This window comes from Chlamydotis macqueenii, chromosome 12 (assembly GCF_036417535.1).
Source record: "Chlamydotis macqueenii isolate bChlMac1 chromosome 12, bChlMac1.mat, whole genome shotgun sequence".
Taxonomy (NCBI): Eukaryota; Metazoa; Chordata; class Aves; order Otidiformes; family Otididae; genus Chlamydotis; species Chlamydotis macqueenii.
The window spans coordinates 19,777,688-19,801,774 of NC_141567.1; the positions used below are offsets into that span (position 1 = coordinate 19,777,688).

The window sequence follows — 24,087 nt, forward strand, 5'->3', positions numbered from 1 at the left end:
GATAATGAGTGAAGGCACTGGAGCATTCATGGCAATAATTTCGAAGAGCTGGAGATAAATAAGCAGGCAAAGTTGAAGACTTATCTGGGTGGGGGTATTAGCATTTTGAATACTCTCTGCACAGATGCAGTTATCACTTAATTGACTTTACCTTGGGGAGCACAACCAAATCACTTCACAGCTGTAAAGGAAGAACTGCACGTAGTCTGTAGTGGTTCTGTTCTGCTGCACGAGAAACTGAGGCTGTTTTACTGCCGATCTCACAATGGGGAAGGAGAAAGCCTGCCTCAGATCTGCCGCTACGCAAGCGTGATTTTGACAATCAGCATCTCGCCCTTCCTTTACAGGTATTCTCACAGCTTCACCTCGCCTCTCTCTTGATGCAAGGAGAGGAGGTCAGCACCAAGCTGAGGGAGCGGGGCCTGTGGTCTGCAGAGGCTGATTGCCCCCCAGGCCGGTCCTTTCCCCAGAGGGGCCGCCGCTGCTGTAACTGCCGGTTCAGCACAAGGCCCAGCTCACCACCTGTAAGGTCATGCTGCAGCCGTTCGTCTGTCGGTCAGTCTGTCCTGTCTGAAAGCTGGGCCCTGCTCAGCTGCCCTTTCTGTGAATTTTGAAGCCAGCCAAGAATTCTACATTCAGGGCTGCAGTGATTTGTGCTACAAATGGGATTGTGTTTGACAGCTCCCTTGAGAGGCACGTGTGATGCGCAGCATGCCCGTTTACTCGCTGCACACATGGCTGCTGACAAAGCTCCCAGTGCCTTGCTGTCCCGGCTGTGCAGTCGGCTGGGGGGGAAGAGGCAGGGCTCACGGATCCGATGGACAGGGCAGGGACGTAGCCACCTTTTTTCCTGTTCGTTCTCTGTGTCATCTGTGGAGATGGAGGAGCACTGCAGGAACTTGAAGAAGACCAGTTTGTTCATTCTGTTTCTAAACTTGCTTTTCAGTCTTCTGTCAGAAACAAAGAGAGTTGTTTTGAATTTTAAAGATTTTTTTTTTGTGTGAAAAATAATTGATTGGATGATATTTAGGGAGGCTGCAGTCAGACCTGCCATTTGCCTCATTTTGCAAAGAGCGGTCTGGTCTCTAGCAAACAGTGCTGTGCCTGTGTGAATCTGGAGAGTGAATCTCACCCAGTCCATCGCTGACCGAGAAGTCTGGTGCCTGCGCACCTCTGGTTTCTCACCCCGCTGATGTGCTGAAGGTGGACACTGCTGTCAGAGCTGCGCAGCTGATGGCAGTGACACCCTCAACTCTGGGATTTTTCCTGTGGAATAGTTACTTGGTTTGCTTGTAGTCATTATTTTTAAATTTGCTATCTAAGCATGTTAGGGTTTTATTGGTATTGTTCCTTCAGCAGCGATATTGGTTACTCCAGGCGTTGTTTAAAAGCTTATTTTTTTGCATTTCTTAAAGAGAGATTTGGCTTAGAGCAAAATCAGGGAGGGGAAAAGAATTAGGAAATCAAACCCCTCCTTTCCCTTTTCGAACCTCTTGGTTTTCCAACCTCAAATAAGTACGTGAAAGGGGTTTAACAACTTTAAATTGGATTGTGGAATGTCAGATGACTCTAATAGCCTTTATACACAAATAACAACAGCAGAGCTGATTATTGTTTCTGCGCTCTGCCATGCACTTATGTAATCATTAATCTTGGCACTTCTTTATCTCCAGCAGATTAGGAGGCCACTGTCATTTTGTAGACTGCCATTAAGTAGACTTTGTTAGTGTTTAAATATGTGAAGCTTAACTTTAAGCTTCCTTAACGTATGCGGTGGCGGTACGCTGCGCGTACAGCGTTGCGGTAGAGCTGTTGCAGTAAGGTTCAGTCACAGATCTGCTGCCACGGTCTGACCTCAGACGTGGTTTTACATGCAGTGTTTGTTAATCAGCATCTGAAGATGCTTTGAAAGCTTTCGACGTGTAAAGCACTAACATATCTGTTTGAAACAGCAAGCAAACCTGCTTTATCTACTCCCTTTCAGTTGCTTTAATCACTGGGAGGTAGGAAATTAAATGTTATGAAATGAGTAGGCAAAAGAAAGCATTTTAATGAAGGTCGTAGCACTTAATCTAATTGTGGCAAAGGAGGAGCTTTTGCTAGACCTTTTCTTTTCACAGGCTTGTAATTTTCTGAAACATTTTTGTGGGCAGCTGCTTTTTTTTTTTCTTTCATGATCCTTGTAACGAAATGAAGATGACTTTCAAACACTGCGGGTAGTATATACAGACATCGTGAGGATGTAAGGAAGCACAGAAACAGAGCCGAGTCCAGGGACATGGTTGGTGGGGGACAACACCGTAATGCATGGTTTGAAAAACGTGTTGGGGAAAACAACTTTCTCTCTGGCAGGAGTCTGATAGACTGATGGTGGTCAGTATTTCCATGTCCTCTGGTACCATCCTGCACGTTCTCCCTCCTGGTGCGGTTTTTGGGGACAGCTCATAGCATTTTTCTCCTGTGCCCTTCTACAAGAGAACATCTGAGAGAGGAGAAAAACGTGTGCCCGACTGCAGACAGGCAGAGCTGGCCATTCCCTGATGCCTGGCCAACCGAGCAACCCAGCCCGCTTCACAGAGGAAGGACCATCGTGTAACTTCATGCAAGTCAATAAAGTACCACTAAGATTACAAAGCAAAAAGCTCTGTCGCCACAAAACCGGGGTGATGCAGTCTGGTCGAGAGAAGGGGGCAGGGTGTCAGTTTGAAGTTTGACGTACAGGCCTTGTGGAGCCCGTTCCAGGCGATGGGAGGCTCTGCTGCAAAAGCTGCGGGTCGGTAAAAATTGCCGTTGGCAAGAAGCTTGTGTAGGTGTCAGTTTCTGTGGGCCTGTGTGGTAGCAGGGGCTGGCGAGTGTGCAGGCAGCCTCTCCAGGTTGTCCTGAGCGAATGGTCGGTGTGGGGGGAGCGTGCAGGACTCCTCACAGCAGTGTGATTGGGTGTTCGGAGAAGTTGTACAGAAGACCGACAGCAGAATTATCCTCTGCAGCGGTTTTTCACTGTCCAAGCTGTCTTCTGGCCTTCATCTAAATCCCACTTCTACCCTGATACTGCTCCCTCTGAGAAGGGACGGGCTGAAAGAAGCGTCTTTCCTGGAGAGGAGAACGTGGTTATTTGTTCAGCAGAGGTTTGACCCTGCGTCACAAAAATGGCCATCAGCTCTTGATAATGTCTGTACTTACTAGTGTCTTAATATGTATCGGAAACATCTGTCAGCTGGAAATCACTGATTGTGTTTGGACTCCAGTGACATTTTCTTTCAAATAGAGGAAATGTAGGTATAAGTTATCTATTTTACGCTACCCCATTCAAAACGTAGGGGAGTGGCTGAAGCGACCTTGGCTGAGGATGCAGCTTCCTCTGGAGTGCCCCTCGGTTTCATTCATCCTCTGATGACCGCTGTGACAAAACAACACACGTGCTACGAACAGTGGCAGTGGAAAGCATCCTTGGGTAACAAAAGTGACCCTGCAGCAGCAAGAAGGATGCGGGGTACGGACATCAGAAGAACCTCTTTTGTGAGGTCTGAGGGAATCTGGTTGTGGTTTGGTTCTGGTAGCTGTGTACTGCAAAGGGAGGTGCGGAATTCGTGCTCGGTGTTGGCTGCCGTGCGGATACAGAAAGGAGATGTTGGAGGGACTTAATAAATGAGTGAGTGCGGCTGAAGTGCTTTTTACTATTTAGAGTTCTGAAGTTGGTTTTGGTTCTTATTGTTCATCTCTCAGATGAATCATCTGAAAATGAAAATTTAAACTAGACATTTAGAGCGCACCTTTGTGAGAAACTAATGATTCTCCTTGGCATACAGCATCAAAGGAAGCCTTTTTAATGACATCAAATTCATGTACAGCCAAAAAGAGAAAGAAAATATCTTAAAAATGCAGATGTAGTCACTTCAGAATTATGGAGTTTCTAGTCTGGGTGAAACACTTTTTTTCTTACAACTTTTTCTTCCAGAAGTAAATTCAGGTTTTGAGTGGTTTTTCATCAAAGTGCCGCTCTTGTAAGGAAGTGGCTTCTGCCCCAGCCACGTTTGCCTGGTTTTAACTTAACTGTACAAAGTCTCATTTCTCAATACACGCAGTGATACATCCTGCCATTTCTGTGGAGGCCAAACCCTTAATAACATTTCTGCAGCCTGGCAAAATGGCAGGACAAAGCTGAATCATTGCAAACACGTTAGAGGCAGACTCCCCTTATGCGTTTCCCCCGGCTTTGATGCCTCTTCGGTGTGCGTTCCGTGCTCCTCCTTCCAGACTGACCCGTGCTGTCTGTCGGGAACTATTGAAGCGCAACTTCACTTGGCCAGATATTAAGTATGAAAGAAAGCGTCTGCATGGTGATAGAGAACGTGTGGCGGTGATGGGTTTCTAATTGGAGACAGCTTTTTTAGTAGTAGTATCGGGAATTACTAATGCTTGATCTGAAAGATGCATGCACGCGAGTAGGAGGAATGAAATTGCAGCGATACCCGCAGTTGGCTGCTGCCGTCCCTCGTTGACCTGGTGTCCCTTTAACGACTCAGGGGCCTGTCACCTTGGTAATGAATTTCGCTGAAATTGTTGATAATTTTGACACTATATTGCAAGGGATTAGCTTTCCCAGGTGATTTTTTTTTTTTAAATCTAGTAGCTGTAGGTGTCATTTGATTTGTGCTAGCAGACAGCCTAATGAGACCGTTGAACTGAGACGTAGTTTTGCAAACGGATAGCACAAATGTACCTAGCTTCCTAACAAAATGGAGCGGCTGAGGTTTCATGTTGTATAAAAGGAAGCCTCAGAATCGCTAGGTACCCTTTTACCGCCGCTCTAAAAAGCGAGTAAAAGACCCTTCCTTAGTAAACAGGAGCGTGACCTAGCTAGCGGGTGAGTCGCTCTGGTAGTCCTGCGTACGGTAGCTGTGTGCTCTGTCATAGGGACTGCAGTGGTTGCCTTCAGAGTGCTGATCGCTTAAGACCGTTTGCAACCTAGTAAAAATAATTCAGGTAAAGCTTCTTGTGCTGTGATAGTTCTAGCTGGCGTGCTGAAGTGGTGCTTAAAATTGATGAGTTGTGAGCATGTTCATCTTTGTTTTCCTACTGCGAGCAAGTGAACAGGAATGCTGAGATGTTCCCCTAAGCCAGTACACTTAATTAGGAAAAACAAGATGGGGGGGCAGTGCTGGAGTAACAAATTGCAGTCTTCAGATGGCCAGATCCAACCCTTGAGAGGAGGAAATTTCATAGAAAATGGGGGCTCTGTGCGTTGATCTGTGGAGCGAATGTCAGCGGTAATTCAGATTTTCACTCTGAAATGCTACATTATTAAAAAACTGTCTTTGTTAAAATCAACTTTTTATTAGTTTCTTCCAGAGAACTGGGAAGTTGGGCAGAAGTGCAAACACATTTAAGCTTTTTGGTACAGGTTTCTTTTTGGAGGGAGGAGGGAGAATGCATTTAGCATTGCCCAGTTGGCTCCGGAAAATAAACGAATTATGTTCTCCTGCAAATTTCACTTTCTGTTTTCTGCTCTGTTAATACTGCAAGATGAAAGACCAGCATACAGACACCAGGAAGGAGAAATTGATGTAGATTTGCTTTTCCCAGTGTACAGAAAAATAAGTTGCGAAGACTACGAGAAACCTCAGTGTGATTGAGTGTACAAGGCACTTTGCATCTTGGCCTACCAGTTCACTTTTTTTTTCCTTTTTTTTTTTTTTTTGTTTTATTTATTTATTTTTTTTTTTTAATTTGACAGACAACATGCACTGGTTTGTGCTGGCAGCACAGCGGCATGGTGTAGATTGTACCGTAGCAGAACTGTGCTTGCACCCTGCTGCAAGTGCTCCTCTTCACAAATGCCTGCGGTTAGTGGTTATCTGTGGGAAGAAATTAGGGATGTCAAAACCCGAGTGAACTCTAGAATCTTGTGCAGACATACAGCGTGGATTGAGCTTGCTGCTTTCTGAATAAACGTGGTAGCAAATCGGAGTGGAAAAGTCAGCCTTGGCAGTTTCTGGGGTAATAACTCACACCTGTATTGCTTCTAAAACTTGTGTTTTGTGCAGTTTTCTCAAGAGCAATGTTTTGTAGCAGAGTAATTAAACCTGCAAGCTTTGTTTTTAAAGGTTGAAAAAGGAAACTATCAGAATTCAGAGACCTAGTAGTAGTGTTATCATTTAGTGGCAGCTTTTATCTAAGCCGTGCGAAACACTGGAGATGAGTTTGGAGGTCTGCTCACTGGTTTCTTTGGTCATAAGACCAGGACCCAAGACCTGGCAGTAAGTACCAGTCACCCAAGATAGCTGTAGGTAGAGGGAGAGATAAAGAACGATTATCCTGATTACGTAGATAGGGAAAATGAGACACCAATTAGCGTCCCCATTCACACAGCACACCAGCACTAGAATGAGGGTTACAGTATCTATTTCTTGACGTGCAGTTCAGGGCGCTGATTAAACCTGTATTATATTTCATTAGAGTCACGTGATTGTGATGTCACTGTGTTTTCTTTTCTTGTGAAAAGCTGTTTTTCTGAATTGCTTTATGTAACAAGAATTCCATTTAGCCTAGTCTTCAAATTAATACTAGTCCAAACCGTGTTCATCGTAGCAGATATAACTGCTGTTGATTTTCAACCGGAGAAGAAGAGGGGAATGAAACAGTGAAATGTTTATTCGTTAGCACCTGAGCCACCAAGAAAGAACGTGAGAAGTCAAAATACTAGGGGACAAAGCTGGTGGCTTAGGAAATTTGGAAGTCTTTCCTGACCGTATTGAAATAATGAAGCCAGGCTTCAAATGCTTTGGGTTTGAAATGCGTAGGGCATTGCAGAGCAGCATTTTCCCCTTCATTCTTGCCCTGCTTTAGTTGTTTGCCACTAAGTTTAGTGACTATGTCTTCTTACTGTGCCTGTGTGTTGTGTCTGGTGAGTGAATCTTCTCCACCACTACAAAACGATAGAATTTGTAGTCTGCGTTGGTGCTTCGGTTTTCCTTGGTTTTGTCTTCTCCTCAAAAGAGTTAGTGTCATCGTGCTGTATCTTCCCGCTCTTCTTGGTGAGTGTTTCAGCCATCTTCATGAGTTGTATTTGATTCAAGGTCATGAAATTGGTAACAAGGCTGGAGCTTTCGGAACTCACTGGACTTCACAAACTGGGAAGATGTAAATTGTATGCCCCAGGAAGTAACGAGAGATTGATTCTCCAAAGGACAACTTATCTGTGCTCCTGGACAACTGGACACATCTGGATGTGGCAGTCCTGATTATTTTGAGCCTAGGCTTGTGGTTTGATATTATGGTTTGGTCTGAGGTATGGTTTCATAATGTGACCAGAGTCCCAGGCTAGAGTTGTCTCTGCCTGTCATTCCTTCAGCAACGGAAATAAAATAATCTAGTTCTCAGCTGCAAATTAGATTGGTGGGGTTTTTTTTTTCTCAAAAGTACAAGGAAAAGCATGTCTTCCATTGCTTGGTGGTATGGATGTTGAGATACCAAGTTGCATTGCTGGAACAAAAAAGAATGAAAGTATTTCTGGATGGATAAAGCCAAGATAGTGGAGAGATAGAAGACTGTTATACAGAAGGAAAGTAAAAATCACTTGGTGTTGCACACACAGCTGGGAAGGAGCAAACATCATTTCAGAGTTCCTCTGAAAACCGTAAATCAGTTTTTAGTTTGTGCTCCTAAACGCTTTCAGAAGTCCTAGATTGTTTGTGCTGAGGTTTTTTTTAGTTCTAATTTTCCTTCGTAAGAATTAAGAATATTGTGAGAGTTTATTAAGGTTTTTCAGCAATTTTTTATGTGACTATAACATTAAAAAGACCTCACCACAACAACTTCGCAGAAATAGATTTGCAGTGTAGAGAATCCAAACTATTTTCCCTATGGCCTTCTTTCATTAGGTGTTCATGTGTCCTCATTGAAGCCAGTGCTTCATGTAATAGTAAAGCTTTAGTTCTTTGAAGAATAATAATAATTATTATTATTATTATTACTGCTACTATTATTATTATATTTGTGTAAGTAAAATTTCTTGGATTGGAGTAAAACAATAAACATGAATGTCAGTGATCCTGGTGTGACAATATGAGCTCTGACTGCACTGTTCCCTTTGACACGTCCAAATCAGTAAGAGAGGGTGAAAGAACTTAGATTTGTTCCTGAAAGTCAGTCTTGCAAGCCCCAAAAGTGCTCAGGTTGTTCTGTGCTATTTATGGTGGATCTCCTTTAATGCTCTTTGAAGCCGAGCGTTTTTAGCATTGTGGAGTGCTTGCTGCGCGGTATCAAGTGACCTGCCAAGGAGGGGTCCAGCCGTGGTCAGGCCCAAGATCTCGCCTTGGCATTGCAGCATTTCTGCCTTGTGTGTCTAAGGTGTTGCTCATACTTTACTTTTAATTAATACCTTGGTGGCCATGTTCGTTTCTACTCCACCCATCACACCCACAGACTTCAAAGGATTTATACCAGCATAACCTCAGTATTTATTTTATTTTGTTACTGGTGTGATTTCCTAAGGAAACAAGGCTGGAGAGGTTGTTTGTGTTTGTCTGGTTTTCTACCCATCACGCCAATCCTCCTTCATTTCCAAAACCATTTCAGCCAAGCTCGAGAGCGTCAGCAGTCCCTAAGATGTGTTCCTACCCGTTTCCTGAAAATTGAAAAGCATACCCAGAAAGATACCCAGCTAGTATTCCACTGAGGGAGAGTGCACAGCCTGAGCCCAGCTATGGGCAGGAGAATGTGTAAAGGAGAGGAAGACACAAGGAGTGTCGCGTGTGCTGGGAAGGCTTCTGCTGGAATTTCGACCTTACTGGAGCCCAGAAAACCCAACTGTGAGACACAGATCTGTAGGAGCGGGCAAGTAAATACCGTCAGCTCTTGATCAAAAGACTGAACTGTGTGTTCTAAAAACGCCTCAGACATCTGCCGACCAGCCGCCACCCTTAGAAGAGCGTGGGGTTTCAGTATTTTAATACCTGTGAGTGGACAAATGGTCACGTAACGGGGTGTTTTGATGGAGTGGGCAGAGCTGGGCTGCCCCTGGCTTCCAGTGCAGTGGAATTACAGCGTTTGGAAGCTGCAGGTGTTCAGAGGCAAGCAATTTGCAGCCAGCTCAAATTACTTAGGGTATATGACAGAGCAAATTATTTAGGTAATGAAGCTGAAAATGCAGGAAGATTAGAATATTATATAGTAAGATCATTCCTTGTTAATTCAGTTTGTGATCAGATATTATGTTGCTTTAACTACCGCGTTACATGCAGTACCCTTGTTGGAGTAAATGAATATGTATGAGTGTGTCAGTGAATATGTATGCCTCCTAATTTAGTCAATATACTTACAAACAGCACTAGCAGGGGTGTCTGGCACACACTGCCGCCCTTTACAAGCAGGTTAGCCCACTTGGTATATGCAGCAGATTTATTTCCAAGCCCTTCTTGAATGAGCTGCAAAACTGTACATACCCTGTGAAGCTGGGCCAGGCCAGCTGCATTCAGGGAAAGGCATTTAATCCTTCCCTGCAGTCAAAGAAGGGATAACTTCTTACACAGCACCCTGAGAGCCAGGAGATCCCGCGGCAGTCCTGGCTGCAGTGCGTACCCCACATCTAGCTTCGAGGAAAGTCCTTGGTTCCGCTGGCGATTTTGATCAGGGCACTTTCCCCAGAAGGCCAGTGGAGCGGAGAAGGATGCCGATTGCCCATAGTGGTTTTAAGAAATAGAGCCTGGTCTAGCAGGCTGACTGAAAAAGGAACGCGTATGCCTGGAATTTCTTGATATTGCTGCCCTGAGAGCTGCAGGGCGGGAGCTGTGATGGAGCGCTCCATAGTAATGCTCTTATCTCAGTGTATGCAGGCGATTGGGACCCTGTGTACCACGGGAGGGGAAGGGAGCACTTCCTGCACAGGTTTTCCTTTCCAGAAAACACTGATTTTTACATTCAGAAGTAGTAAGAGGCAGTAGGATTCACCTGACTTTCACCTTCTAAGCGTTAGGCTTGTGATTAAGTTGTTGTTAAGTTCCTTCTCTGCTGAGTGGAGAGGAGGCATCTCCACTCTGGGGTTCATCTTGCTCATCTTGAATGACATGAATCATGCCCCTTCTCCCTTTTTCCTCTCTCACTTTCTCCCTCCCTTTCTTTTTCTCTCTCTTTCCTCTTCCTTCCTCGTCACTCGAGAAGCAGGCGAGACAATTAACTTTGGCCAGTTACCCAGCTTTCCAGATAGCTCAGGTCAGCCAGGTGAGCCTCGCCTGAAAGGCAGGAATGGGGACCAACTGTTGCTTCCACTGAAGAGCCCTTCCCAGGATACCAAATCGTATCTGTTACGAACTGGAAAAAATAATGTGATCTTTGTGAGTGGAACAGTGTGAAAGCAGGAGGAGGAATGGCAAAATTCTTTTTCTATCCCAAGACAAATAATTCACTAGAAGCAAACATTTCATTCAGACACGCTAATGGGGAGGAAAAAACTTCTGTCTTTGGAAAACAATTTTCTCTTTTGAAAAATGTTTTTTTCAGGATGGACTGGTAATGCAGTGTCCTGTGTTGAGGCTCAGTGTGTTTCTACTTAAATGGCAGAACAGGGGGGAACGTGCCCCATGCTTTACTTGGCTGTACGGGCTCAGATGCTCATCGGCGTCTGCCCGAGGGGTTAGAAAGGAAGAAACTAGAGATCGCACTGAGCTCGTACAGAGCATTTTCTTACAAATACAGAATTAGATTTCTTTCCTCCTCTACTGCTCAAAGCAGACAAGGAATAAGGCAGCATTTTTTGAGGGGGGATTAATAAAGGGGGAGAGGCTATCTAGAGGGGCTGGTCAGGGAAGGGAGCCTGAAAACGGCAGCCAAGCCCAGTGGAAATGTTCCAGATTTGGGGAAAGAGGTGAAACCTGGAGTGGGAGGGAATAAGGCATATTCTTCCGTTCCAGGTGCCAGCAGAAGATGTTGTTTAGTGCTCTCTCTGGCTGTCTGGAAGGCGTGTTCACCAGGCATTAGGTGGAGACGGTCTAATTGAAGCATACCAGAGCTACCTCACACAACTGCCAAGTGAAGGCACAGTGGATGGAGGAAGAAGAAAGGCTCAGGGGGGAAACACAGGCTGTCATACGTGGGCTCAAGTTCCTGCTCTGTCTGATTTTGAGCAAATCTTGGTCTACCCGCACTTTTCCTGCTGTAAAATGGAGATCGTGTGACGTTACCGCAGAAGGACTACCAGCCATTCCAGTGACAGCTGTGCATCAAAGTCACACACACTGAGGGCCTGTCGTGATAGGACGAGGGGTAGTGGTTTTAAACTAGAGGGAGGTAGATTCAGATTGGATATTAGGAAGAAATTTTTTACAATGTGAGTTGTAGAACACTGGCCCAGGTTGCCCGGAGAGGTGGTGGATGCCCCATCCCTGGAAACGTTCCAGGCCAGGCTGGACAGGGCTCTGAGCAACCTGATCTGGTTGGAGATGTCCCTGCTCCTGGCAGGGGGGTTGGACTGGGTGGGCTTTGAAGGTCCCTGCCAACCCGAACTGTTCTGTGATTCTATGATCTGAGTGGATGGGGACGAGTTTGCCTTGTGTTTGACATCAGTTCCTAACGATTGCTGCCTCTGACCATTAATGGTCACGTCCCTCTCCCAGGAGCCGTTTCTGTAGCAACTTGTTGGATGCTTGCAGTGGGTCCTTGTGGTTTGTTGCTCTCGGTGGTTTGTTGGGGCTTTTACTCCTGTTCATTGCTGCCTTTGGCACAGGACACCCGTGGTAGTGTTCTGGAGCACTGTTATTTCAGGGTGTGAAAGATCCTTAGGCCTTTAATTTGGGAATACAAACTACATCTGTCACCTGGGTATCTGTAGCGGTTTCTAAGCAACCACAAGAGTTTATTTTTTTTTCCTGCAATTCATATTTAAGAAATAATTTGCTCATGCATGAACCAGAATCAGCCTGAGCACCACCCCAGGAGACAGAAATTGTAAACTGTAATTTAGGCTAATTCTAGTCTAAAGCATGAATTAGAGTATTTTATATAATCTTGGAAAACATACTGTATAAATATCTGTAAGCACAGAACAGGTACAATTAACGTGAGCACAGTAGGAAGCTTTAAGTAACTCCATGAATGCGAGAAACCAAGTCGGAACGTATTCCTGACATGTAAAAATATTTCCCACCTGCCTTGTTTGCATAAGAACAAGGTTTTAGCAAGTACATATTTGCATGTCAAAGTTAAAAGTGAGGAAAATATTTTCACCTTCATAAGAAAAAAGCATAATCTTGGCACAGGCCATTTGCATTTAGTCAGTTTAAAGTGTCTAAGCCCTTTCATGCTGTGTGGAGAGCGTACGAACTTGCGGCAGGGATTCCATCTCGATGGGTTGATTTGCAGAGGCAGCCGCGTGGAGCGGTAGTTGATGCGATGCCTTCCCGGGCATCCACTGTAACGCAAGCGGCTGTGGCGGTCCCGGGCCATTGGTGCTCCTGAGTTTCAGCCCACTGTCCCGTGTCTCAGAGCGAAACGATAAGTTAAAGTTTTAAACGCTGCATGCTTAATTGAAAATGGGTACCTTGAAGATGTAGTAAATTTGAGGAAATCAGCAGGTCTAGAATTATACCTGATCTGGTGCTGCTGCTCGTACACGCGATGGTCGGCAAATGCTGGCAGAGCTGGAGCCTGTGCATCTGTGGAGATTCTCTTCTAACAGCAGAGCACCCTGGCAAATGCATTTGGGCCTAATTATGGCACCTTTAGACTATTAGTAACCTGGCGTCAGGCCATCGCTTTGAAGGCATGTTGCATTCCTTCAGAAACACTCCGCAAGTGTCCTGGTGCTTAAGAAACGGGGGTTGCATAGACAGGCTTCATGGGTGATTGAGCTGATGTGCCAGAGCTTGTAGATAAACAAGATCGAATTATACCCTACCTGTTCAAAATAAGGCAGTAATTACGTATATAAAAGTGAAACGTAAAAAAATACAGTGCCATGTAGCTGTTGAGGTAAGTCACTGTCGCTGCCCTGTCGAAGGAGTCGGAGAAGGCTGCTGCTTCACTGTAGCAGAGCAGAAGAATAATCGTATATCGAAACGGCCCGACTGGGAATCGGTAGATCTGTTCCGGCATTTGTCTGCAGGGTTGCTCTCTGAATTTGAGCCGCACGTTAAACAAATGCTGGGCTTCTGTGCGTTTCAGTCCGTTGTTCAGTGTGTTAATGTGAAGTGGGGCTGTGCCACCCTTTAGCACCATCAGTGCCGCACTAAAAGTCGTCTGGTGCTCCGATTTCTAGTTCTCTGACAGTCTTGGCCTGATCCTGAGCTGCAGTGACGGAGCACAGAGTGGTGCTGGAAGGTGATTGTTGTTTAATAATAAGCAGTGGGTTAGGAACGTAATGGCATGCAAGGTGCAGCGTTTCTAAGGGTAGAGATGACTTTTTGAAAACGATGTTAAGCATATAGCTAAAGTTAAGTTAATCCTTTGTAAGACAGTATTAGATGTGGTTTCATGTGTTGTCACAGTCTGGGTAGCCATAAACTGGGTGAAATAAAAACTCTCTGGAACAATCGGGCGTCTTGTGAATGGATTTGGGTTGCTCACAGGAGAAAAACAGCACTTCTGACTGTTGATGTATCACAGTTAGAGACTCAGCCAGAGTTGTGGCTGTGCTGTTCAGGAAGAGCAACGTAGCCGGATCCTAACGTCACTGCGGCCGAGAAAGGGCTTTCTTGGGGTTTTTTGGTCATCTACCTGATGTGTGCAGCCTGTGTTTCTGTGAGCACGTGCAGGCCTCTGTAAAATGTGGGTTGCTGGTCTGTGATACTGTAAAGCGCTGCCCCAGCACGGTCCTATCCGAAACGGCCTGCTAGCAAAATGGCGGCAGCCACGCACTCCAAAAGCAGCTGAAGAGGTGCACCTGAGCACGCGGGGGTCCCTTCTTAAATCCCTGTGTTCTGAGGGGGTTGCTGTGGTTTAGAGACACGTGGAGAGGTCTGGCACACACTGAACTGAATGCAGTAGGTATGTTTTGTGTGTGTGAAGTTCAGTGTAAAAAATGAGGGCTTTCATGTCGTGTATTTCTGTGGCACTTTCCAGACTGTGCCGAATCCTTTGGTTTTTGTAAGTTGACTGGAATGCTGCTGTTATTTTCCTCCCTCGTTTGGTCTGTGGTAGCTAATACACAAAGATGTACTGGTAGTTCACTTTTGATTCAGATATGTGAATTTTGCATTTCTTGTGTAAAATGCAGTTGCTCTGTACCCTCTTGCTTCTCTTTCGGAGCGGCCAGTCATGAACTGGATGGCATGATGGTGACCCGCCTGGTACGGGTGCTGCGTCCGTTTTCGGGCAGGGCAAGCGTCACAATTACCTTTTACAGTCTCAGAGGAATGAGATTGGAAGAAACCTTTCTAGTGTTGTCTTGGCTCTCTGGCCAAAATGTGAACTCTGCTATTCTTTTTGGCTTCGAAATGCTGATTCCAGCCTTCTTGTGGGCTCTTAAACACCTTCTCAAATGACCCATTTTAATAACCCAAAAGCTATTATATAACGAGCAGCCATAATTTAGTCCAAAGCTCTAGGGGACCCTTGCAGTTCAGCAATGAATAGTTAATGCAGTATAATGTTTAGCAGGTTATTAGTTTTCACTGTACAAATGCTGATCAGGGAATGCTTTTATAAGGTGTTTAAAAGAAAATGTAATTAACTGGTTGCGTGCTTCTGTTGCAGCTCAAATTGAAATTATTCCATGCAAGATCTGTGGAGACAAATCATCAGGAATCCATTATGGTGTCATTACATGTGAAGGCTGCAAGGTAAGCTTCTAAAATATTAAGTCTTAAAACAGCGTTTAGCCTTTTGATAGTGATTATTTCCCTTCCTTTCTTAAAGAGCAAGCGTTGCACCAGAGTTGGACGGTGGATTCCATTTCAAAGAATATGAAATCGATTGGAGATTCTAAAGCACTGGTTGTGTTTGGGTTTTAAATAGAGCATTTTTGTGACACACACACACAGATTTCAGGACAAGTTTCGAAAATTGTGCAGTTGTGCTCTGTGTGCTGTAAACTGTACGTAAGAAGAGGTGCAGAAAGATAATCCGCTTCTGGCATACCACAAAGAGTCTCTTCTGTGGATTCACTTGAGAGGGAGTTTGTGGCTTTCTTGAATCTCCCTCTCCATTTTTGCTCTGTAAATTGCTAAGAAGCTGTGCTGAAGTACGTGAGAGCTCTCGGTTTTCTTTTGTAATGTACTGCTGTTACAGATCTGTTCTGTTCGGTATGGGAGCTGATGTTGCACACATAGCACATGCTGCTGGTGTTGAACACGCTTAGGTCTTCTGGAAGCAGTGCCTGTTCCTCGCAGTGCCACCATTGCTGTGTAGGGTTCAGGCTTTGGATTTGTACCTTTGGTAACTCTAGTGAACAAGGGTGACACTAGAAGCATTTATATTTTGTTTAGTTTGTTTCTCACAACCAAGAATTGAATCAGACAGGGCTGACAGGAGGCCAGAGCGCTGTGAAGCTGATCACTCCTTTTTGTCACTTGTACAAAAAGGAGTGATCAGCTAGCTAGCTTGGGAATGAGGCGGTGTGCACGGCTGTGCTCTAGCTTGTTGCTTTCTTCATGTGTGTCCGTGTTGCAATCTCGTGCTGAAAGGTGTTCCACTCTTAATCTGCACTTTCGGTGTGAAGAATTTATATTTATGACAGCTTTTAGTCAGCTCTCCTGATATGCTTGATACTATCACCTATCTTCAAAAAGTAACTTCCTTGCTTCACATGATAGATATTCCCTTTGTGTTTTTCCAAGGAAGATTTTTGTGTTTCCATTAACGTTAAATCTCTCAGTCTCATGGAAGTATTGGTAAGAAGGAAGGAAAAAAAGTACCAAAGAATGCTAGAATGAGACAGGACAGCACCTTCTGCCCTTTGTAGCTCCAGTTGCTATGGAAAATGCAAGAAAGGCACTAAAAATGCATTGATAATAAAGTGGTGACTCTTTTCAGCTTCATGTAGTTGAGCAGTGTTTATCAAATGTCAGCTGCGTGAATTGGCAGACATTTGCAGTGAGAATTCTGCTGTGTAACTGTCTTACGAAAGAGTATCGGGTAACGTTCAAGGTTGGAGACCTCTTTAATCCGTGAGAGGTCTGGGACCAGTATAGCTGAGAGACTGCCTCAAATCCATGAGGAGCATGGTCTTCATCAACGGACAGGTTAGCGTAGTGCTAATGATCGTCTACACGGAGAACAGGCCTTTCTGAGCAGGGCTTGGTGCGGAGCGGGAACAGGCAGCCAAAGGAAAGGAGAGTTGCCAGCCATATTGTCTTTTGCTTCGTCTTCACGCAGCTCTTTGGCCTTGCCTCCTGTCTGAACCCTGTATGTGAGAAAAGCCGCCGCGCAGAGCAGCAGGACGGCTGCGTGCGGAAGGAAGCAGCAGAGCACACCGTGCTGGCAGTCACGTTAGGTAGTACGTAGCTGGTGGGCACTTAGCACAGGGGTACCAGACAGACGTATCCGTTGAGAATTCCTCCGTCAGAGCGACGGTGCTGTCACAGGAATAAATGCAAGCGCAAGTTATTAGGAGAAAAGTCCTTTGTGTACCTCCACCAGTCAGAACAACAGATGCCAGCCTGATAGCAACGCGTGTGTGGTTCCTTATGCTTTAGAACAAATGGTTTTCCTTTGAAATCTGTGTAAATTGAGTTCCTCAGGAGCTCTGTGCAATCCTTGGTCTGCTTCCGAGAATCCCACCAGAACGCTCAGCTGATGGGAGAGAGCAGAAGGGAAGGAAAGCAGGCCAGTACGCTGAGCGCTCTGAAACCCGTTTGAACCCTGAATGCAGAGTGTGCGTGCATGAGACAGACAGCGGCCCAGTGAGTGAAGTCAGGCATTTTCTCCTTCTCTGCGAGTAGCAGAATTAAAGTTTTCTAGCCATACAGTTTCAGGTTAGCCAAGCTGTTTCCCTTTCAGGAGCCCACATGACCTGCAAGTAGTGACAGAGAGGGGAGGGCTACTGGGCACAAGTCACAGGAGAGTTTAAATGGTCGTGGCCTAGACAGCGTTTAAAATGCCCTGCTGTAGCAGATGGATTTTGTTTGTGCTACGCTCTTCCACAGTAATGTCAACAAAGTCTCACCCAACAGAACTATTTTGGCTGGCAAGAAAGTTGGCATAGCTTGGCTTCTGCCAGGGGAGCCAGGTGTGTATTGGTATGTTTTTTCTCCAGCTTTTCTGTGGCTGTGATCTCTGCAGGTTTGAGCACGCTTACACTGCTCTCCGTGTTATGCTAAACCTTCTTTTGTAAAAGTACTTTGCTGTGAAGACCGAGTTCGCAGTCCTGCGCTCCGATCCCTGGAGCTGATGTCCTGCACCAACAGACGGTCCCAGAGAAGTCAGTGCGGTTCTGCACGGGCGCTGCAGACCCATCCGTGTGCATCAGATTGCGGGATCAGGGCCGTCATCAGCAGGAGCGAACAGATGTGCTGCTGCCCTCTCAGGCCAGGCCTGCCAGGAATGATCTACGGGCGGCAGCAGCAGCAAACTGGGATGTTTTCAGCTCTTACTGGGTTTTTTTTTTCAATTTAGTGTGAACCTTTAATGTTACCTAGTGGTAATGTTAACTTAAGTGTTGCTGTGTAAATACTAATAACCACCAGAAATATAATTTATTTAAAAACTAAAGTGAAGTTTTAGTGGCAAAACTATTTTGCAATCCTAATCTGTATCATGTATGAAATGACGGACAAGCTCTTGTCAGATTGACTTCTGCTGATCCTGTTGCTCTTCTACAGGTTTGTGACCCTTGCATTTCATGTAATTGACAGTTTTCTGAACGGTTTTTTGTTCGATTGCATGTCACATAACTGGAGTTGCAGATTTGTAATGAAGCCAGTTAGTGTTTCTTGAGAAGTTTTCGTTTCCTACCTTGCTGTGATGTTACTGGCGGGTTTTATGAAGTTCGTGGCTGTGCTTTGTACAAACACCATTGAGTACTCACAACCCATCAACCTACTTAGCTGAATTTGAATCTGCCTTTAAAAATAAAATTTAACACCCTCTCCTCTTTTTTGAAGCTTTAGCTTTTTAAGCTAAAAACTTTAAAAATTAAATTTTTAGCCAGGCTCTTTTTTATACTTACCTAGGAGGGCTCCTCTGGCTAATTATGAATAAATTTTAAAAGAGAGGGGTTTTTCCATCTGACCACTGCTGGCACCCAGTATACAACATATAATGGGGGAAAAGGGAAGATGAGATTAATCGTACAGGACTTTTACTCAGAAGCATGGATGAAGAATGACACAAAGACATACCACTGTACCATGACTTAGAAAACAAAGTTTATTCTCTTGTGTAAGATTGGAAATACTACTACTGTGGTAGCACTGCTGAAAAAAATCAATACCTGTATGGAGCATTTCCTCAGCCCTCAGTTGTGGGAACCCGTTAACAACCTCTTGCTCTCTATGAGGGGCCGTGCTGAGAAAGGAGACTGGTTTGTACACAGCCATATTCTTTTCTCATAGCTGAAAGCTGAATCCAGTTCAGCACTGTCAGAACATACCTGCATGTTTCAAAAGGACGTACACAACATTTAGATAATTTCAAACATTTAGTTTGAAATGAAGTTCCTGTTAATGAACTATGATTTTAATTTAGATGCGTTACTTGCTTTTGCTGTCAGTAGTGTCAGGTCTTTCCCAGGTGACCCACAGATGCATTAGTGTGCTCCCTGCCGTTACCTGACTGTACGCAGTTGGTCTCGTAAAACCGTCCGTGCAGGACATTTCTGGGCATTTCTCATCTTTTCAAAGGTTTATGGGTACTGGCTATACTATATGGCTGTACAGTGTATACACATTTCCATTTCGGAGCTGGGCTGAGGTGAGGGTAAATATTGGACCAGTGGTCGCCTTTTGATGACATAATTAAGACCTAGGATGGACGTGTTCATTGTAACTACAAGGAAGGTCTGCGTTTGTTACAGCACCTCATGTATCGTCACTGCCCATCTTCCATGACTTTTGTTCATTCGTTTCTTTACCAGCCAGGTTTTCATTACTGTTGAACATGGAGTGTCAGATTGGCATTGTAAACATTTACTTCACATTCCTGCTTTTGAAGTTTTTCCTTTTTTAATGTTTGCCTAGCCAATTTCAAGCAAAACATGTTAGAAAAGAGATGAGCCACGTTACAGAAAGGGCTTTGTCTAACCGGATAAGCACCATCTCGCTCCTGTCTTTATTACGTATGGAAAACTGAGCATTTTGTCTCTGTTTTCAGCAGCACCGTAACTTTGTTATCAAGTACTTTAGTAACTAAGTTTATTAAACACTGTTGTCGCAGCACTCTCCTCCCTTCACAACTAAAATACGTGCTCGTTGGCATAGAAGGGTTAAAAATCCAGTTTGAATGTTCACCTGTCATTCATATGACAATGTATTTTCCTGAGGTTTCTTTGAAGAAAATTTGTGATGGTTTGCTTTAGAAAACAGTAAAAAATGAAACCCCCCCCCAACTAATTGTTAATTGCTCAGAATATTGCAAAACTTAATGATATGTGGAAGTGTTTAAGTATCAGCCATAAATCACGGGATTATGAATAAGCCTTTGTTGTCACAGGCTTGCATACAGTCATTCCAAAACGTCTGCCATTAGGATGCAGCAAGGCAGCTGTCAGCTGTTTTCTTGTAATTAAACAGCCAATGAGCAGCTAATTAAGACATATGTGTATACAGAAGTGGAAGTGGGTATGTTAATGAACTGTAGGAATCAATTCATTAATGAAAATTTGTCAAAAGCCCAAACATGAGCTCAGCGTTTCAGCCTGTGCCGCGGTGAGAGGAAGCCTGTGCTGTGCTGTCCGGGACGTCAGGGAGCGCGACCGGCTTTTCCCCTGCTGAGGAGCAAACGTCTGCGATACGGAGCCGCTGCGCAGTGAAGTTACTGAAACTATTAATAGACTTTGCGAAAACTGCTATTTACATTTCAAAGTTCTTTTTTAACAAGTTGTTATTCAAGCTGACTTGCAGATGAAAAGTCCTTGCGCCCTTTTTTCCCAAACTTGATTTCTTGGCAGCGTATGAAAAACCGTATATTGTGTTGTGTATAAATAGGAGTGTGAAATGCAGAGATGGAGCTGCGGCTTGTAATCTGCTCCGCTCCTCTGTTGGCAGTGTGTTAATACATCCACATAAAGAGGGAGACACGCAGAGCTCAACGACACCTCCAATCAGCTGGATCTCTGTACTGAGTGAGGAGGAGGCAGGGCCCCAGGAGCGCTCTCTGCCATCGGTCAGGGCGGTGCGACACGGCGACGTTTTTTAGCGCGGCAGTAGTTTGGTTCGTGTGTTTGATCGGAGGGGGCCGCTCTGCCTGCGCCCCACTGGGCAACTGTCGGAATGCAAAATAATGGTTGGGAACGTGGGTGCAATTAGGAGCGTGTGGCCTGGGCTGGTTTGCATAAGGTTTGGATGTATACACGTGTACCGTGCACGCATCCGCCTCCTCCTTCCTGGTGGAAAAATTACAGCCAGCTCTCTGCCTCTGGCGAAAGGGAGGAAATAGAACAACAGAATATAGCATCTCTCCTCCTCTTCCCCTAATGAAAGCGGGGGAAACCCAACCTGGGAAGAAAATGTATTTACTTACAGAGGCTCCTGAAATAGGGGCTTCCCCACGTCCTGTAATGGTCTGAGAGCCCAGGGACCACCAAAAGGTTAGAAAACTCACAAATACAGGAAAACAATACAGAGGAACTTGGAGAGTAAAAAGCCCTCAGTTTACCTTCACTGCCAGTTGGTTCCCAGCTCTCAGACATGTCTGTGTCTGAGCTCTGGACAAGTTTCGATTCATTTCTGAAGTTTGAGGGAAGGGGTTTTTTTTTTGCTGTAGCTACTGCTGATGTTTTCAGCATGCCCACGTAACGCTGTAGGGTTTGTTTTTAAAAGCACTCTACTACATCTCTGGTTTGTAAAGTGCAAGTGCTTTTAAAGGCCCCCGTTTCAGGCAGTTCTGCTCTGTTGAAAATTTAGCTTCGAGCTGTAACTTAGCTGATACATTGCACACTAAAATGTATCGAGCAGCCCTGTCTCTAGGGAAAATCTGGAACAGCAAACAGCCCAGTCTTTCCTCCATTAGAATACTAAAAATAATCCTCAGCGTGACAAGAATATTGTTAATGAAGAGAAGTATGCCAGACTGGCAGCACAGACTCGGTATACGCCCCAGCTAACGGAAAACCTATGGATCTTTGAGGTTATTGGGCCAGGGCCATTTCACATATTAAGCTGACTCTCAGGGTCTCGGTGGCTGCAGAAGATCTCATACAGTTCATATGTGTTCACATGTCATCCCGTGCAACTGCTACAAGTGTTTGGAGAACTGAAATTCTAAGGGATTGATAATGCAGAGATGCAGAACCTTGATGAGGAAGTCACGGGTCAGGCCGATACCTGCTCCTGTTTTTCCAGTGAGTCGCACTGCACTTGCGTGGTGACAGGCTCCACTGAGGGAGGGTGTCAGAGCTGGGAATTAAGCGATCTACTTACCTAAGAGTTGGTTCCTCCAGAGGGATTGGTCATGACGTGGGAATGGCAGAAATTTCCATGGTATTACAGGTTTTCTTTAGGGTGAAATGCGCTCAATCAGAGCTCAATTATGTGCAATACTTTCTGTCTCGGTGACAACCATTTGCTATTGACAGATGTTAAAAAAGTTGAAAGTTCAATCATACAGAAACAAAGACCAGAATAAATGGGTGAGAAACAATGCACAGGAAGACAGGATTAAAGACAGGCATCTTCAGTTTCCTCAATTTTTATACTCCATGTTTCCCCATTAAAGCTTTAATAAAAAGGGGCACAATGGATGAAGATTGGTGCCCTCCTCGTAAGATGGAGTGGGGTGCTTTATCCCAGGGTTCTGTCATGTTTATGTCTGCTAGAAGTTTGCTGGGAAGTCTCTTACTTGTCGTGCAGAAGGCCTTCCTGTTGTTTATTCCACCAAGCGTCTGGACAGAGTGTACATGTGCCAAGGGACTCCAAAATGTGGCCTTCAAATAAATAAAAAATTGGTAAAAGTCCAACTTTAATTAAAGGGTGCCCAGCCTTTCTGAGGAAGTGTTTTCTTTGCAGCGCTGCTAATTAATCCATTGTGTGGCCACATAAAACAAAAACACTGTGCTTGCTGATCCAGAATGCCTCTTTAGAGTGACTGCATCTTGGCAGAATCCTTGTGAAGTAGGTATTGCACACGCACTGGCTTATGTTTGGACAGTGTGCGGCAGAAAGATGAAATGAAGTTCAAAGCAAACACCTGGCGTAGTGGTTAACATGCACCATTCTGATGGAGAGGACTAAGGTGTAACTACTGCATAACCTTCCCGCACTTGCTTCCTTTGGAGATGGGCCTACCCACTGCAGCTGGCTCAGGAAAGAGATAACACATCCAATCCATTTCAGCTTCCCCCGTCCTTAAAATCTAAATCCTGTGCAGAGTTGAACAAATCCTCATTGGTCAGCATCAAGCTAATTAAGGAAAACATTTTTTTTTAATTGTTCTTTGTAGAAGGAGCTGCTCAGCATCATGCTCTGTACTTTTAAATGCATACATACCTTGGTAAGGCTGAACATCGAGCCTGCTATTGTCATCTCCAGAGTAGCAGCTCCAGGGTAGCAGCTGTTGAATTCACTCGCTCTTGAATCCTCCCTGGTTTGGAGATCTGTGCTGACCCAGGAAAGACAGGAAATCTAGGTCTGTAATTAGTTTTATCTCATTTGGAAATAATCGGTGTAATGCAGGACCTGTAAAATCAGTGCAAAAATGTGTAATTCCTTTATGTGTCATAATACTTTGTTATGAACTGTTTCCTGCCAGTTACTGTTTTTTGTTTATTTCTAGGAAAGAAAAACAAACACAACCCCTTAACTTCCTTTAGTTGACTATAGTGCACTTGAACTTCATGTTCCATTAGGTATGCTGCCTTTCAGAGTCTTTATCTGCTCCGCCAGTTAACAGCTTCTTGACTCGTACTTTGCGATTCTATTGCAGGGCTTTTTCAGGAGGAGTCAGCAGAGCAATGCCACGTACTCCTGTCCTCGTCAGAAGAACTGTTTGATTGACCGAACCAGTAGAAACCGCTGCCAACACTGTCGGTTACAGAAATGCCTTGCTGTGGGGATGTCTCGAGATGGTAAGCTCTGCTAGCGCATAGCTTTGCTGCAAAAAGTAAAGTGATGTTTCGTATCCTGTGTGTTCAACTGAAACAACACAGGAGTTAAAAGTTAATTGCGCATCGGGCTGATAGTTGAGATCCCGTGGTTTTATATGTTGCTATATATTCACATAAATATCTATAAATCAGGGCATGTGTGAAGTTCTTGGATTTATTTTTTTTCTATTCATCTGTTGTAGTTCCCAGGTAAGAGCTTCATCTCTGGTCACTTCTTGAAGATGCAGTTTTTAGTCTAATGTGAATATTTTCTCTACGTGTTCATTCCAATTGAAGTGACGTGCTGTAGTTGCCAGTAACGCTCTGATTGCCATATTGGTACAGATCAGAACTGTTTCACAACGTATAGAGAAGTTTGTGTGTGCATAATGAGTAATGGAACAAATGCAAAGAGAAAATAGTGGTGTGTCTTCAAAGATAGAATTCTGAGGAAAACGTGTTCCAGGGCTGCTGATATTAAGCTCAAAGTTACACCTAGTGCAAGGACAAAAACCCACCTCTGTAAAATGGGAGCTTTATGTAACTCAATTAGAACTGGATTTGCAGCTGATATTTGCACACCTCCCCCGGAGATGTAACGAAGCTGCCATCGCTTCCCCAGTCTGGAGATCTGACTCAGTCTCTTCTGCAACAGTGACAGCAGCACTACGTGTTCTGCAAATACATATGCATTAGTCTGTGTACATGAGGCCTGATTAAGGAGATAGTTTTCAAAGTACATTTACTTCTTGAATTACAATGTCTTAATTTTTTTATTGGGCATGAAACTAAAAACCTGAAATGGCTGGTAATGGGCTAGGGCCTCCAACATGTTTGCTTTTCTGTAGAAAAGTACAAGGTGGGAGTCATCTTCCTAAATGATGAGGCTTTTACAGCTGATACAGGTCCCAGGAATCACA

General features: G+C 44.6%; 1 protein-coding gene across 2 annotated transcripts in view; it reads left to right on the forward strand.

Moving 5' to 3' along the window:
- The window catches only part of RORA (RAR related orphan receptor A), a 63,910-nt gene that overhangs the window by 28,578 nt on the left and 11,245 nt on the right, over positions 1–24,087 (forward strand). For both annotated transcript variants that reach the window (XM_086756923.1, XM_086756924.1), the window contains exons 2-3: positions 14,686–14,771; positions 23,008–23,149. In XM_086756923.1, coding sequence (XP_086613049.1) covers positions 14,686–14,771; positions 23,008–23,149 — 228 coding nt within the window. The remainder of the gene's footprint in view (positions 1–14,685; positions 14,772–23,007; positions 23,150–24,087) is intronic.